Genomic DNA, 15,936 nt, shown 5'->3' with positions numbered 1-15,936 from the left:
TAACTGATCTTCTAACATTAAATCATTGTTGAACTTCTGGGATACCACTACTTGGTTTTGACACACACACGCATATTCTCTCTGTCTCTCTCTCTCTCTCTCTTTCTCTTCCTCCTCCTCCCTCCCTCCCTCTCCCTCTCTCCCTGCCCCTCTCCCCCTCACTCATACATGTGTATCCTCCTGTCTCTTTAGGCCCATGACTTTCTAATGGATTATAGTCTCAAGGCACAGTTACCAGTGTTCATTTTCAACCTTCTTTCTTTGAAAAGGCTGGAAGAGAAGCTATATTCCACCCTACTTCAGCTTCTTCATGCATCCAGCCTGGCTCTGGTCCCTCTTTTTTTCTTTGAAACCTACTAGCTTCAATGATCCCATGTACTACCGTAGTACATTGGTAGTGTACTTCCAACTACCATAGATCCCATAGGGACAGCACTTCCAACTACCATAGCCTGCTTTTGGCCCAAGAGCCCAACATGATCATGGAGTCGGCCTCGTGCACTGTTTTGAGTTTCGTTTTGATTCTTGGAAATGTCTGTCTTGTTTTTGAGCTTATATCCTTTTTTGTTTTTTTCTTTTTCTTTTTTTTTTCTTTTTTTTTTTTTGAGATAGAGTCTCACTCTGTCACCCAGGCTGGAGTGCAATGGCGTGATCTTGACTCATAGCAACCTCTGACTCCTGGGTTCAAGTGATTCTGCTGCCTCAGCCTCCCAAGTAGCTGGGATTACTGGCCTGCACCATCACACCTAGCTAATTTTTGTATTTTTAGTAGATTGTGTTTTTACAACCTATTAAATTATTATTTATCTGCTAAATTATTAAATCTACTAGATTTTTATTTAGTAGATTGTATTTTTAGTTTCACCATGTTGGCCAGGCTGGTCTTGAACTCCTGACTTCAAGTAATCTGCCCGCCTTGGCCTCGCAGTGTGCTGGGATTACAGGTGTGAGCCGCCACACCTGGCCTTGTTTTTTCATTTTAAAAATACCCGTCTTTTTTTGGAATGGAGAAGATACATCATCACTAATACAGTTTTATCATTTTTCTTCCCTTCATCGACACCTTTAATGGATGGCTCCCCATTGCCTATAAAATGTCTACATTTTGCAGCAAGGTTTGTAAAACTCTTTACAACTGGTCCCAGTTTACCTTTTGCTGCCTTATGTCAAAACACCACTACTATATGGTATTATATGCAGTCTCAGACTATATTTGTTCTTTAAATATACCACACATTTTCACAGCTGTTTTGTTCATGTTATTTCCTCTACCTAGAAGGCTTTTTACTTTGTTCTGGAAAATACATACTTATCCTTCTAGTCTGGCTGAGAGGGATAGTTCTCTACTTATCCTTCTAGTCTGGCTGAGAGGGATAGTTCTCTATGTAGCTTGTCAACTCCCTCTCCCCTGCAAGGTGGTTACCCATTTGATGGCAGAAAACATCTTACTCATGTTTCTGTCTGCTGTGTTTTCCATAGGCCTGTCAAATAATAAGTGCTTAGTAAATGTATATTTTAGCATAGAGCAGGGGCTAGCAAATTTTTTTCTTAAACAGTCAGGTAGTAAATATTTTCTCTATTATAACTACCCAACTCTGCGAGGTGGTGCAGAGGCAGCTGTAGACAATATGTAAATGAGTGGATGTGGCTGTGTTCCAATAAAACTTTATTAACAGAAAAAGCTGGTGGCCAGATTTGGCCCATGTGCTATATTTTGCTGACCAAGGCATAGAGTAAGCAAAGAATATGATCCAAGTATTTACTAATTATTTTGTTTACTCTTTTATTGAATTAGGAAGGTATAGATTTAATAATAGTTCTGCTCTGAAATTTTTATAATTGCTCTTATGGAATGCTCTTTTTTTCATGTAAGTATTGGATGTAGTTTACTTTAAATAATGGTATATCAGAAGCTAGTAGGGAATTGTTGTTGAATGAACAGTTATTAGTCTGTCTCTAGGGATGATCACCACTCAAGTCAGATTTTTATTTATTAATTATGCCTAGAATTTATCCAAATTATTTTATCAATACAATAATAAAATAGTCCATCTTGAAATAGTTTTTTAAATTACAGATAATCTTAAAATTAGTCAATGTTTGCTTTACTAAGGCAAATATGTCTTTCAGATTTATGTTATTACTGTTACTTTATCTGTCTCATTAAACACTTTGTTATTAACAAATACTTTGAAAAATGTTAACTAGCAGGTTTTGGGGAAGTTCAATTCTATGTTTATTGGATGGAGCTTTGCCTTGAAGCATCTGAACTTTTGAGTTATTTTTATTTTGGAGTGAGCATCTAGGGTACCTGATTGTGAAGCTAGATTTCAATCTTGTATGAGGGATGGTATATTTTTTTGTGTGAGTTAATTTAAATTTTTAAGTTTTTTTCCAATGCCTTCATTCCGAAAATGATACATGAATGTAGCAATAAAAGAAAATTGGAGTCCATGAAAAAATAGTAAAGCAATAGGAAAATACAGGTGAGGAAAGATAGAAAACAAAGAAGATGGCAATATGTAAAAAGGAAGTCCTGTAAGGCATATTTTACTCATGTGTTGTAAGGAAAAGTATATATGAAGTATGTTTAGAATTTAGAGTATGTGTAGAGTTGTTCCAGATGGACAGCCAGAGAAGGCTGTGTGGAGGAAATATTCAATCTAGTCTTTTTTAAGATGTGAGTATGGAAACAAAAGAGCCTTCCCACTTCAGACTATGGTGGAGGCATGGAAACCTGTGCAGGACACAGCATGAACTATGAGAACACTTAATGACTTTCCAAGTGCTGTACAAATATAATGTAATATTGACCAGGATTGAAGTGCCTAAAAGTAAATGACCCAATGAAATTCTTACTAATTTCATTAAACAAATACTAGGCAATATTTTTGTTTAATTTCTGCATCCTGTAAATTAATTCTGAGGACTCTGTTTTGGCAGTGACTGTTGAAGTGAAGGGTCCCTATGAATACCTCACACTTGAAGACTATCCCTTGATGATTGTAAGTGACTTTATATTATTTAACCTCAGTATTGGATGGTTTTGGGTTCAAAGATTGTCCCATGTTTTGTGGCAGTATTCTTTTTAATGAATTGTTCCTATGCAATTCAGAAAATGTTGCTTGTAGTCCTGGATTTATTTCTTATTAGACTGGGACTTTGAGAGAGTCAGTATACCCTTGTGTACCTCATTTTCTTATCCATATAATGAAGGGGTCAGTGACCTGTGGAAATACCTCAAAGATCATCTCACATTCTCTCTAGGATGCATAGTGGGGCACTTTTTACTACAACTCTATTGTTTCTGATCCCACTTACATTAACTAAATGAGGCTGGGTGCCCTGGCTCATGCCTGTAATCCCAACATTTTGGGAAGCTGAGGCAGGCAGATCACTTGAGGTCAGGAGTTTGAGACCAGCCTGGCCAACATGGTGAAACCCCATCTCTACTAAAAATACAAAAATTAGCTGGGCGTGGTGGTAGGCGCCTGTAGTCCCAGCTACTCGGGAGGCTAAAGCAGAATTGCTTGAACCCAGGAGACAGAGGCTTCTGTGAGCTGAGATCGTGCCACTGCACTCCAGCCTGGGCGACAGAGTGAAACTGTCTCAACAACAAAAAATTAACAAAATGATGAAGCTCCCTTCTCTTCATTTTGTGTGTGTATGTGTGTATGTGTGCACATACATGTATGTGTGCATACGTCTGTGTCTCAGAATATCCTTAATATATTTTCAATTTTCTTTGTTCATGATTATTCTCTTCTTCCTCTCCCTTTAATAGTTTTCCTATTTTGTTGTGTTTCCTTGCCTCTAGATGTATCCTAATCATCATGCCATTTTTCTTCTTCAGTGTTTTCTTCATCTATATAATTTTAGATCGTGAGCTGAAATAGCTCCTTCTTTAAAAAAAAAAAAGAAAAAAAGAGAGTCTCACTCTGTCTCCCAGGCTGGAGTGCAGTGGCATGATAATGGATAATGGCTCACTGCAGCCTTAAACTCCCGGCTGAAGCTACCCTCCACCTCAGCCTCCCAAGCAGCTAGGACAACAGGCGTGTGCCACTATGCCTGGCTAATTTTTATTTTATTTTATTATTTTTTATCTTGAAACATAGTCTCACTCTGTCACCCAGACTGGAGTGGAATGGCATGATCTCAGCTCACTGCAACCTCCAGCTCCTGGGTTCAAGCGATTCTCCTGCCTCAGCCTCCTGAGTAGCTGGGACTACAGGTGCGCACCACCATGCCTGGCTAATTTTTGTATTTTTAGTAGAGATGGGGTTTCACCATGTTTTGGCCAGGCTGGTCTTGAACTCCTGACCTCAAGTAATCTGCCCATCTCTGCCTCCCAAATTGCCGGTATTACAGGCATGAGCCACCATGCCTGGCCTAATTTTTATTTTTTGTAGGGACAGAGTCTTGCTATGTTGCCTAGACTGGCCTTGAACTCATGACCTCAAGCAATCCTCCTGCCTCGGCTTCCCAAAGCACTATTGCAGGTGTGAATTACCACGCCTGACCAGAAAAAGCTCTTTTACTATAGGAGAGCAGGCTGAGTGCTCTCTATATATACCATATATGTGTGTGTGTGTATAATAGAGAGCACCTTTTATATGGTATACGTATGTGATACATACATACACACACACACACACATATATATATATACATATGAGAGCATTCGCTCTTGAGGACAAGTTCATATATAGTCTTCTCTGCTCAAGACAAGATAATTCTTTCATATTAGTTAGTGTTAAGCTCCAAAGGAAGAATTATTTCTTAACAAGAAGGTAGAATATATTTTTGTAACTTGTTAAGACTGTATATTGAGTCAGGACAGGCGCTGTGGCTTATGCCTGTAATCCCAACACTTTGGGAGGCAGAGATGGGAGGATTGCTTGAGTCCAGAAGTTCAACACCATCCTAGGCAACATAGCAAATCCCCATCTCTTAAAAAAAAAAAAAAGTATATATTGATTCTAAATCTACAGACTTGGCTCTTGGTCCTAATTCTCCTTTTTATCTTTTACCCAATTTGATAACAGTTTTTCATGGTGATGTGTATTGTATATGTCCTGTTTGGTGTTCTGTGGCTGGCATGGTCTGCCTGCTACTGGAGAGATCTCCTGAGAATTCAGTTTTGGATTGGTGCTGTCATCTTCCTGGGAATGCTTGAGAAAGCTGTCTTCTATGCAGAATTTCAGAATATCCGATACAAAGGAGAATCTGGTAAGTAACCAGAAAATCTTTGCCAGTTCGAGTGGTTGGAAGGTGAGATGTATGAAAATATTCCTAAGGTCAGCAGTCACTACATAGGCTTAACTTTTCAATTACTTAATTATTACAATATCTTAAGCAGAATCACTATGATTCTGACTTTTGTTTTTAATCTTATGAGTTCAGTGATGTAAGAGTAATTTTACTGAAATATGCTCACAAAAGTCACAACAGTAGTGGCCATTTTGGGAATGATTATTAACATCAAATCTCAATTTCCGTTGATTTCTAAGGCACCATTATACATCTAAGAAAGAAAGTTAAGCTGTCAATTTAATTGTAAAATGTCACTGATTGTAAGACACACCTCGATTTAAAAAACCTCAAAATGTGGTGGGAAAGTGCATCTAACTGATAAAATATAGTCATATCAAGAAAATAGAAGAGTGCTTATGGTTTAGTAAGGTGAACTGGTAATGACAGAAGTTGTTTTATACTGTAGTTTTTTGTGATTGCTTCAGTTTTTTCTTGTCAGAGCATTTAATTTAGTCATAATTATTGTTGTGAGATAAACTGATAAGATTTTCCCTGGTCTTTGAAAGGTCTTGAAAATAGTAGATCTGAAAAAAGTTAAGCTGTACATGCCAACAAGTGTGTACATGAGTGTGTTTTGTGCTTTTCTATGTGTAGCTGTATTTCACAGTTTTTAAAAATGGGGGAAATTGTCTTGATGCTACAAACTGTCCATATAGGGTGAGGTATTCTGTTAAAGTTTTAGTGAATTTGGGGGCAGATGGGGGAGGGAGCTGAGTTGAGCGCACCCAGATTGCCATACATAGACATGAGTAAGATTGTGAGTGGCATCAGCTTGTATACTGTAAAAACTGCGGAAGAGGTATTCTATTTTAGCAGGACTAATATCAATGCTTATTCTGAAGAGTGTAGAAAGCAGCAGTCTAGTATTGGCATCTGGCCTGTTGCCAAACCTAGATTATGGTGCCATTTCTTCCCTTCTTTTTCATAGTCCAGGGTGCTTTGATCCTTGCAGAGCTGCTTTCAGCAGTGAAACGCTCACTGGCTCGAACCCTGGTCATCATAGTCAGTCTGGGATATGGCATCGTCAAGTAAGTATTAACTTCCTGTATGGAAGAGCAAATTAAAATGCTGATTAAATTAAAACAGTATTGCATGTTCCCAATGTAGTAGTTCTGAAATAGTTGATAAAAGAAATAATTCTGAGACAAGAAAGGTATTTGAAATTTTGTAGCATTGTAAATGTTGGGAAAATGTGTTTCATTTTCCATACTTCCAAATATATTCCATACTTCCAAATATATTCCATACTTCCAAATCCAAATGTATTCCATACTTCCAAATATATTTCCATGCTTCCAAAATATTTTTTGCAAATTAGATTTTTTATGGGAAACGCATTCTCGCTGTAACTGTCTGAAAATATTTTTCTATCCAAAAAATTTTATTTTTGTTGAGGAGTGTCTTCTATAGGCATTCTTAGAGGCATTGTTCTAGGCCCTGGGGATATAGCAAGTAAACAGAAGATTTTGAGCTTACATTTGTGGAGGGAGGGGACAAAGACAAAATTTAAGTGAGTAAAATATTTTAATATGTCAGTGGAAAGTGCAGTGGAGCAGGTAATGCAGGAGCTAGAGCTTGCAGTTGTACATAGGGTGATCAAGGAGGGCTTCACTTAATGACATTTAAGCAGAGACTTCAAGGAGGTGAGGGAGCTATATGTATACCCAAGGGAAGAGATGCTGAATTGAGATCAGATTCTATATATATTTTGAAGGTGGAACCAGTGGAATTTGCTGATGGATCAGATGTATGATAGGAAAGAGAAGAGGAATTAAGGATGATGCCAATTGTTTTGATCTGATAAAATGGCAGGATGGAATTGAAGATTTACTGAGTTCAGGAAGACCTTAGGTGAAATAAGTGTGGAGCAGGGGCAAGACTGGAGTTAAATTAGATAACTAAGTAGGGGAAACAAAGGGGAGAGGTTGGGGCAGAGATAAAAGTTTGGGAGTCATGAAGATAAAGATATTATTTAAAGTCATGAGGGCCAGGCGTGGTGGCTTATGCCATAATCCTCACACTTTGGGAGGCCAAGGCGGGCAGATTGCCTGATGTCAGGAGTTCAAGACTAGCCTGGACAACACAGTGAAACCCTGTGTTTGCTAAAATACAAAAAATTAGCCAGCTGTGGTGGCATGCACCTGTAGTCCCAGCTACTTGGAAGGCTGAGGCAAGAGAATCGCTTGAACCCTGGAGGCGGAGATTGCAGTGAGCCAAGATCATGCCACTGCACTCTAGCCTGGGTAACAGAAGAAGACTCCATCTCCAAAGTTAAATAAATAAATAAATAAAGTCATGAGACTGGATTTGGTCACCAAGGAAGTGAGTATATATAGAGAAGAGGTCCAAGGGCTGGGCCCTTGAATATTTAATATTATTTAGAAGTCTGTAAGATGAAGTAGTTAGCAGAAGAAATTGAGGAGAGACCAGTGAGGTGGGTAGAAAACTGAAGAATGTGTTTCAAGGAGGAAGTGATTGTGTCAAGAGATCCTGATAGGTCAAGTGAGAATTGGCCATTGAGTTTACCTATATGGAGGGTCATAGTGATAGTTTTGGTGAAGAGATAGGGACAAAAGCCTAATTGGGGAGAGTTCCAGAGAGTATAGGAGGAGAGGAATTAGAATAATTGTATAGACAATTATTTAAAGGAATTTTGCTTTAAGTGGGATTAAGTAATGCTATAGCATCACTTTATAGTGCTTTAAGTAGGATTAAGGTTAGTTGTTTTAAGTTAGTTTATTCAATTAAAGGAGTTTTGCTTTAAATGGGATTAGAGGTATGGGGAATTTTAATTCTTAAAACTTATTTATTTAACAATTATTTGAGTGCCTCCTATATGCCAGGAAGTATTCTAGGTATCCAAGATGAATGGGGAGAAAATTCCCTGCTCATATGGAGTTTTCCCCAATGTATAACAAAAAATATAAGAACAAATATTGGTAAGGCCTATGCAGACATGATTTAAGGCAGCACATCTTAAACTACACTACACTAAGGAATCACCTAAGGATTTTGTTAACATGTGGATTCTGGTTGTGTAGGATTTTGAATCTCAAGGAGTTAAGACTTTTTCTCCTTCAAACAGAAGTTGCTCAGAAGACTTTTCATATATTAGGTTTCGAGCTTGCAAATATACTATTTAATGAACCTTAATAGGATATTTGATTATATTAAGGAATCGTTAGAATTTTTAGATTTGATGGTGGTGTCTTGGTGATGTTTTTTAAAAGTTTCTTTTGTGGGCCAGGCACAGTGGCTCATGCCTGTAATCCCAGCCCTTGGGGAGGCCAATGCAGGAGAATCGCTTCAGCCTAGGAGTTCTAGACCAGCCTGGGCAACACAGTGAGACCTTGTCTCTACAAAACATCAAAAAAAAAAAAAAAAAATTAGCCTGGTGTAGTGGGACGTGCCTGTAGTCCTCAGCTACTCAGGAGGCTGAGGTGGGAGGGTTGCTTGAGCCCAGGAGTTCACGGCTCCAGTGACTGGGCCACTGCACTTCAGCGTGGGCGATAGAGTGAGACCCTGTTTCTTTAGGGGAAAAAAAGAAAGGCCCTTTTGTAGCCATTGAAATGCCAAAGAAAAATAAGGTCCTCATTTATTAAAAACACATACTGAAATATATCAAAGATATACTGTCTAGGATTTGCATCAAGAGAATATGAAAGGGTGGAAAGGGGATGGGGTATGCATGGGACAGAACTGACCATAGGTTGGTGGTGGTTGGGCCTCGGTGAAGGGTTTATAAGGGTGCATTATACTACTTGTGAATATGTTTCAAAACTCTCTGAGGAAACATTTTTTAAAATGTGGTAACCAGACACAAGATCTTAAGTTGTAGTGTTCCCTATCTTGTTTTAAGACCATAAGGTCTTAGTTTTTTTCTCTTAGGTGAATCAAGTGTATATTATTTATTGCTTTAAATTGTTGGCCTATATTAATTAACACAAGTTCCTGTTACTTAGCTTGTTTCGGCATTTGTCCCATATGTACTCAAATATCTCCTTGCTTCCTCTTTAGGCCACGCCTTGGAGTCACTCTTCATAAGGTTGTAGTAGCAGGAGCCCTCTATCTTTTGTTCTCTGGCATGGAAGGGGTCCTCAGAGTTACTGGGGTTAGTACTGCTTAATCTCATTTTCTGTGGTCGGTTCAATTATATTGTTTACATCTTGACAGTGTGGATTGGAAATGTCTGTGGGCTTCTTTCTGTTTGCTTTAAGTCACTTTTGGGCTCTGATTTTCAAAATATATGTATAGTTCATGTTCTCTTTTTAATCTATTAGAGCTTTGTGAATTTAGTGTGTGCCCGGAATGAATGCTTTTCCACCTGTCTCTAAGTTGCTAATTGTTTTAGTTCCTCCTCCCAAGCAGTAGACTTGCATTTTTTTTTCTTTTTCTAATCGATGGAATCCAGACTGAAATCCAGACTGAAATTCTTGTGTAAATGGCAGACTTTGGAGTCATACACTTACTAGTTAATCTAATCTAAAGTAACTGTTGTTCTTAATCAACATTTCAGTTTCAAAAACTTCCTTAAAATGCAGCTAATGAGGCTGGGTGCGTAATCATGCCTGTAATCCCAGCATTTTGGGAGGCCGAGGCGGGCGGATCACTAGGTCAGAAGATCAAGACCATCCTGGCTAACATGGTGAAACACAGTCTCTACTAAAAAAAAAAAAAAATACAAAAAATTATCTGGGCGTGGTGGCAGGCGCCTGTAGTCCCAGCTACTTGGGAGACTGAGGCAGGAGAATGGTGTGAACTCGGGAGGCGGAGCTTGCAGTGAGCTGAGATCGTGCCACTGCACTCCAGCCTGGGCGACAGAGCAAGACTCCGTCTCAAAAAAAGAAAAAAAAAAAAAAAAATGCAGCTAATGAAGTTTCACACCATTTTTGAGAATTGTGTAATTATTCCGTTTGCCAGGGAAGGAAACCAAAGAATCTAAGTGATAAAGAAATTTGTGGCTGGGAGCAGTGGTGGGCGCCTGTAGTCCTGGCTACTTGGGAGGCTGAGGTGGAAGGACTGATTGAGTTCAGGCTGCGGTGAGCCATGATCATGCCATTACACTCCAGCAACAGAGTGATACCTCTTCCTTAAAAAAGAGAAGAAAAGAAATTTATGTTACCACTGGATTAATACGAAGAAGTGTAAGGTTCTCTAGGCCATTTCAATTAATTTTCTTATTTTTTAAAAAAAGACTCCACAGCAACCTATTAGATTCAGTATTGTAAAAACTATAAACTTGGCTTTGCCCACAAGAAAATGGCTCAATATGTTTTGCAATAAATTGCCTCTTAAACACTTTGTGGATGCACATTTGCTTTTCAAATCACACTGTCCTCTGTATGTAATTCTCTTAGAGTTTTAGCAACTTTAACCCTCTGTCAATTTCATTTTCTTTCTTCTGCTGTTGCTATAGTATTTTTCTTATCCCTTGACTCTGATAGTAAACCTGGCCCTCTCAGCAATTGACGCCTGTGTTATTTTATGGATATCCTTTCAGTAATGCCTGTTGATTGGGTAATTAGGGTTATATAAAAAACATACTCTATATGAACTCCTGGAAACATGCAGCATAGTTTTTCAGACAGATAATTGCCTTACATTTTATTTTGGGGTGAGCTCTTATTTGTAAAATATTATAATTTTAGAAATTAATAATTCTTTGTATATGATGCAGTAATTTTTTTTAAATACGAGAAAAGTCTTTTCAGACTTGTAGCCAAAATTGCAATAATAGGAAATGATAGATTAAGGATGGGGCTTATAAACATTAGAACTTTTTTGGAATATGGTCACTTGTTAACATGGATCTTTATATATGAAAAACTCGTACTTAGCAGTATGTTTCGAGATTGTAAATGACAATTTATGTGAAATGCTTATAGCTGTATATTCTATGTGATGGTTTATAAGAAGGGAAGAATGATTAGATGTCAAATGTTCTTTTTATTTTCTTTCAGTTCAATGCAAAAACTTTCCAGTGATTGTGTAAATGCAGAATCATGTGGTGGTTTCTTCTCTGTGCCTCTCTAGACATCTGTTTTTCACCACTTCTTTTTCTTTGTCTGCAGGCCCAGACTGATCTTGCTTCCTTGGCCTTTATCCCCTTGGCTTTCCTAGACACTGCCTTGTGCTGGTGGATATCCTTCTCATTGGCTTGTTTGATGACGGTCCATTTTCTCCCCTTGGAGATGGATTTCCATTGATCTTTCTGCAAAGAGTTTTTATCAGTTTTGTTAATTACTCCTTAGTGTGGGGAACAGTGCATGCTAAGTCTTAACAACCTGAGGGTTCAGGTAAGCAGTTTTTTTTGTTTTTATTTTTTTAATTTTAAAAATCAAATTGGAAATTGGTGACTGTGGACCGAGCTCGAGATAAAATCTTTTGGCTTTTTTCTTTTAAGTGAGCATTTCATCTTGATTTTGCACTTCTTGTTTGTGTACCTAATCATTTAGTGTTAGAATCACTGGCTGTGCTGGTCCTGCTCTGCCTTTTAGCCTCTAGCAATTCTTAAATGCTTTGAAACTTATGAAAAGATTTTGATCCTTAAAATTTGATTTCAGGAACTATGTAAGGTGCTTTGACTTTTCTGAAACTCTGTGTATGTTCAGCAGGTTTTAACCCTTATGGAGTGAGTGTTTTCTTGCCTCATTCAAAAGCTGGCTTGGAATTGTTTGAAGATTTCCACCCTTCAGAATAAATAATTGATTCATTTACAGGCAGAGTCAACCAGCAGATAACAAACAAGCTTCTATTTGAGCAATCTTTTTCTCCTGCTCTTTAAAATTAAATTTATATATTAGGGGCTTGGCCTGATGGCTAAAGGATTCAAGCTTTTGGACTTTATCTTATATTGAATTTGTTTTGGTTTTTATATATTTGGTCCTATTAGCAGTTTTCATTATTACTGACCTGATAGATTGTGACTGTTGAAAAACTGTGAATGTAAACAAAATTGTTTTGTGAATTTGAGTGGGTTGCTGTATAAGAGTTTTCAGTTAAAGTGTCCTTGGTCTAAATAGCCAAAGCTTTTCTAGACTAGTATCTTTCCAAGTGTTTTGTGAACCTCTACAAGCGTTGAGAGAAGAGGGAGGTGGGAATGGATTGTACAGTAAGATAACCCAATGACTAGGTAACAGCTAAGGCTCTGTAAGGGCAGAGCAAGTGCCAAATCCCTTATTTTTGTATCTGCTTCTCATTCTGAAAATTGAGCCAGGTGCAGTGGCTCATGCCTGTAACCCCAGCACTTTGGGAGGCTGAGATGGGCAGATTGCTTTAAGCTCAGGAGTTTGAGACCAGCCTGGGCAACATGGCGAAGCCCTATCTCTACAAAAAATACAAAAATTCGTTAGGCATGGTGGCTTGCACCTGTAGTCCCAGCTGCTCGGGAGCCTGAGGCAGGAGAATTGCTTGAGCCCTGGAAGCGGAGGTTGCAGTGAGCCGAGATCGCACCGCTGCACTCCAGCCTGAGTGACAGAGTGAGACCCTGTCTCAAAAAGAAAAGAACATTGAACGTGAGAGCAGATACCATTTTTAGTAGTCACCAATTCCCCTCCTGTTTTTCTCTGGCAACTTCTACTTGAGAATAATGTTCTGAAAATGGAGAGTCATTGCTTTTGGAAGCAAACCATATGAGCTTCTCAACCAATTGTAAGGTCCTGTTAATTCAGGAAAGTGCAGGCAACTGATGGCAGGTTCCTTAAGATGGCATGAGGGGACTGAGTGTAGATCTCTGGGAGATTATAGGCACGAGTATAATTATGACCCTCAACTAGATTTGCTGGACAGATGAGAACAGAGCTACCCACCTTAAAGGGAGAGAGAAGATGATGTTAACTCTTTGTCCCTTGCCTGTTACTCATGTTCACTTTATCTTCTGCCATTTCTCTATTTATTTTCTGTCTTTTTTTTTTGTTTCTCTAGAAAGCCTCTTCCTTTCTCTTTTTTATATTTTTTCTCTTGTGATTTTGTACATTCTTACTTTATTCTGGTTCTGTCTTCTCTTTAATGTCTCATTGAAAATGATGACTTCCGGCCGGGTATGGTGGCTCGTGCCTGTAATGCCAGCACTTTGGGAGGCTAAGGCAGGAGGATCAGTTGAGGTCAGGAGTTTAAGACCAGCCTGAGCAACATAGCGAGACCTTATCTCTACAAAAAAATTTAAAAATGAGCCAGGCATGGTGGCACATGCCTGTAGTCCCAGCTGCTTGGGAGGCTGAGGTGGGAGGATCGCTTGACCTTCAGTGGTCAAGGCTGCAGTGAGCCGTGATTGTGCCACTGCACTCTAGCCTAGGCTAGACCTTGCCTCACAAAAAAAAAAGGAAAATAAAATAAAATGATGACTTTCTTATTCATTTTGAGGTGTTTGTGAGATTAAGTGAGAATAAGAGAGCTATAAGGCCTCTGAGAGATCTATAAGTTTATTGGCATGACCCCAGATCCTTAAAGAAACCTGAAAACTAATTGGCTAGCTTCCTGTTTTTTCCTGAATGTTGAATTCCTTGACCTGCAAACACATATTTATTAGCCTGACTCAAACAATGAAGCTATTAAAACTTCGGAGGAACATTGTAAAACTCTCTTTGTATCGGCATTTCACCAACACGCTTATTTTGGCAGTGGCAGGTAAGTCTGGGACTTTCTTCTTGGAGTTCAAATGTGATCTGTTTAGAATGGACATTCTTAACCTGAAAGGCCATGGGTGGGCATAGAAAGTTTTGTATATTTCACTTGGAAAAGGGTTCTTAGCTCTTGTCAAATTCTCAGAAGGATCTATGGTTTTTAAAAAGTTGAGAACCGTTTATTTTATGTACAGTAGCTGGAAATCAACCTCATATTTCAGCTCTTCATTTATCCCTCTTCTATTTGCATTCTTTCTTGAGGCATTCTTTTTCTTGAGGTTAGTTAGCTTAAGTGCCAGAGAGTGCTCCTTTTAGAAGACATTACCACATGTTTGTTTAGTTTTATTAAATAGTTATAGAATTTTAGGGTGCATTGCTATTATAGTGCTTTTACATATGTCAGCAAGCATATGTAAAAAATTGACATTAGGGGGACTGTAACCAAACTAGGCTAATTTGCCTACCTCCCGACCCTTGTACCAGGAATAGTGAGGTCTGATTTATGATTGGAACTAGCTCTTCTGTTTGTGTTACAGTCGTTTTATCAGCCATTTTTTTTCATCTGACCAGCCAAAGAAAAATTAGCATTACTATACTAAGGATAAAAGGAGAAAAAAATTATATTGATAATGCTGGAAAGAGCTATATTTCCAATACCTTATTTTCCAACCACACTGGTTACTGATGTAGCCAGATGGCAAATAAAATTATTACCAAATTATTCTTTAAATAGAGAAAGGATTGGCCAGAGTATGTATCATGAGCCTTGCTGATAGCAGGTATACAGTACATTTGTATTGAATACATTTGTTAAAATAACTGATAGAGTTGTGATGTATTTGGGGGTTCGGGGTGTGTGGGATTCCACTTAACCGGAAATGGGGGAATGTAATTGGGGATGTAAACCAACATTCATACTCTGACCTGGTTTTTCATTTACTGTTAGCATCCATTGTGTTTATCATCTGGACAACCATGAAGTTCAGAATAGTGACATGTCAGTCGGTGAGTTATAAGCACATTTATGAATAATGTACTGTCTTATAAACAACTGATGGTGTTGATGACAGTGGTAAGGTTCTTCTAAGTTATATACCTTATAAAAACTTAGAGCTAGGTCTCTACTCTGAGGGTTGTGATACTTCCCTCCTCCTAAGTATTCTGTACTATCATGGTGCTTGGTATAGTAGTTTTTTGTTTGTTTTTTCTGACTGTATTCTCCCAGTTTTGGGAGAGAATTTTGTAAGTTATAACTACAGTGTGCTATAACACAGTCTTACTTTAACTAAAAATCTTAAGAAGTCCAGAGTACTAAATATTAAGTACCATATATGTAAATAATACTAATCTGAATAGAAGCCACATCCTTAAGATCTGAGCTCAACGACTGTGACAGTAGGATTTCTTCAGAAGCAGCTAAGGCTCTTATTTTGTTTAATAAATAATGAAAATGAAAATTATAAAGTATACCAACCTAATGTAACTTTCTCTTACACTGTATAAGGTAACTTTCTCTTAACCCTGTATAAAACCCTTTCTTAAAGCTTCTCAGAGGGATGATGAAGCTTTGACAAATACTCTGTTCCGTTGATGCATTTTCTTTAACAACAGTGAGCACTACAAGGGCAAAAACTACATTCATTCACTTTGTTTCCCCACACTTAACCACAGTACTGAGCACGTAGCAGGCTCTTAGTAAACATAACTTGAATGAACAAATAAGTGATTTTTGTTCTATGCCAAAGGCTTTATGAACAAGGGGTTAAGATAACATGTATAAATGTTGTACTTCTCCCCTGTATTGTAGGACTGGCGGGAGCTGTGGGTAGACGATGCCATCTGGCGCTTGCTGTTCTCCATGATCCTCTTTGTCATCATGGTTCTCTGGCGACCATCTGCAAACAACCAGAGGTTCTTGGACTCTTCTGTTTACTCTGCTAACATGAGATGACCATGTCATCAATTAGGGGTGGTGCATTGGGGGGCAGTATCAGGGCTGTGT

The 15,936-nt window shown here is 38.4% G+C and overlaps 1 protein-coding gene across 3 annotated transcripts in view; it reads left to right on the top strand.

Annotated features, from left to right (window-relative positions):
• TMEM87A (transmembrane protein 87A) overlaps nucleotides 1-15,936 on the top strand; it is a 62,922-nt gene that overhangs the window by 30,435 nt on the left and 16,551 nt on the right. For 2 of the 3 annotated variants that reach the window (XM_063698946.1, XM_055363500.2), the window contains exons 8-15: nucleotides 2,944-3,005; nucleotides 5,046-5,229; nucleotides 6,242-6,341; nucleotides 9,331-9,424; nucleotides 10,730-10,805; nucleotides 13,834-13,938; nucleotides 14,881-14,939; nucleotides 15,742-15,845. In XM_063698946.1, the coding sequence (XP_063555016.1) occupies nucleotides 2,944-3,005; nucleotides 5,046-5,229; nucleotides 6,242-6,341; nucleotides 9,331-9,424; nucleotides 10,730-10,805; nucleotides 13,834-13,938; nucleotides 14,881-14,939; nucleotides 15,742-15,845 (784 nt within the window). Of the gene's footprint in view, nucleotides 1-2,943; nucleotides 3,006-5,045; nucleotides 5,230-6,241; nucleotides 6,342-9,330; nucleotides 9,425-10,729; nucleotides 10,806-11,384; nucleotides 11,458-13,833; nucleotides 13,939-14,880; nucleotides 14,940-15,741; nucleotides 15,846-15,936 lie in introns of all 3 variants that reach the window. The other variant, XM_055363501.2, reaches the window with a different exon arrangement.

The sequence above is a fragment of the Gorilla gorilla genome, chromosome 16, assembly GCF_029281585.2.
Source record: "Gorilla gorilla gorilla isolate KB3781 chromosome 16, NHGRI_mGorGor1-v2.1_pri, whole genome shotgun sequence".
Taxonomy (NCBI): Eukaryota; Metazoa; Chordata; class Mammalia; order Primates; family Hominidae; genus Gorilla; species Gorilla gorilla.
This window is presented reverse-complemented; position numbering and strand designations above follow the sequence as displayed.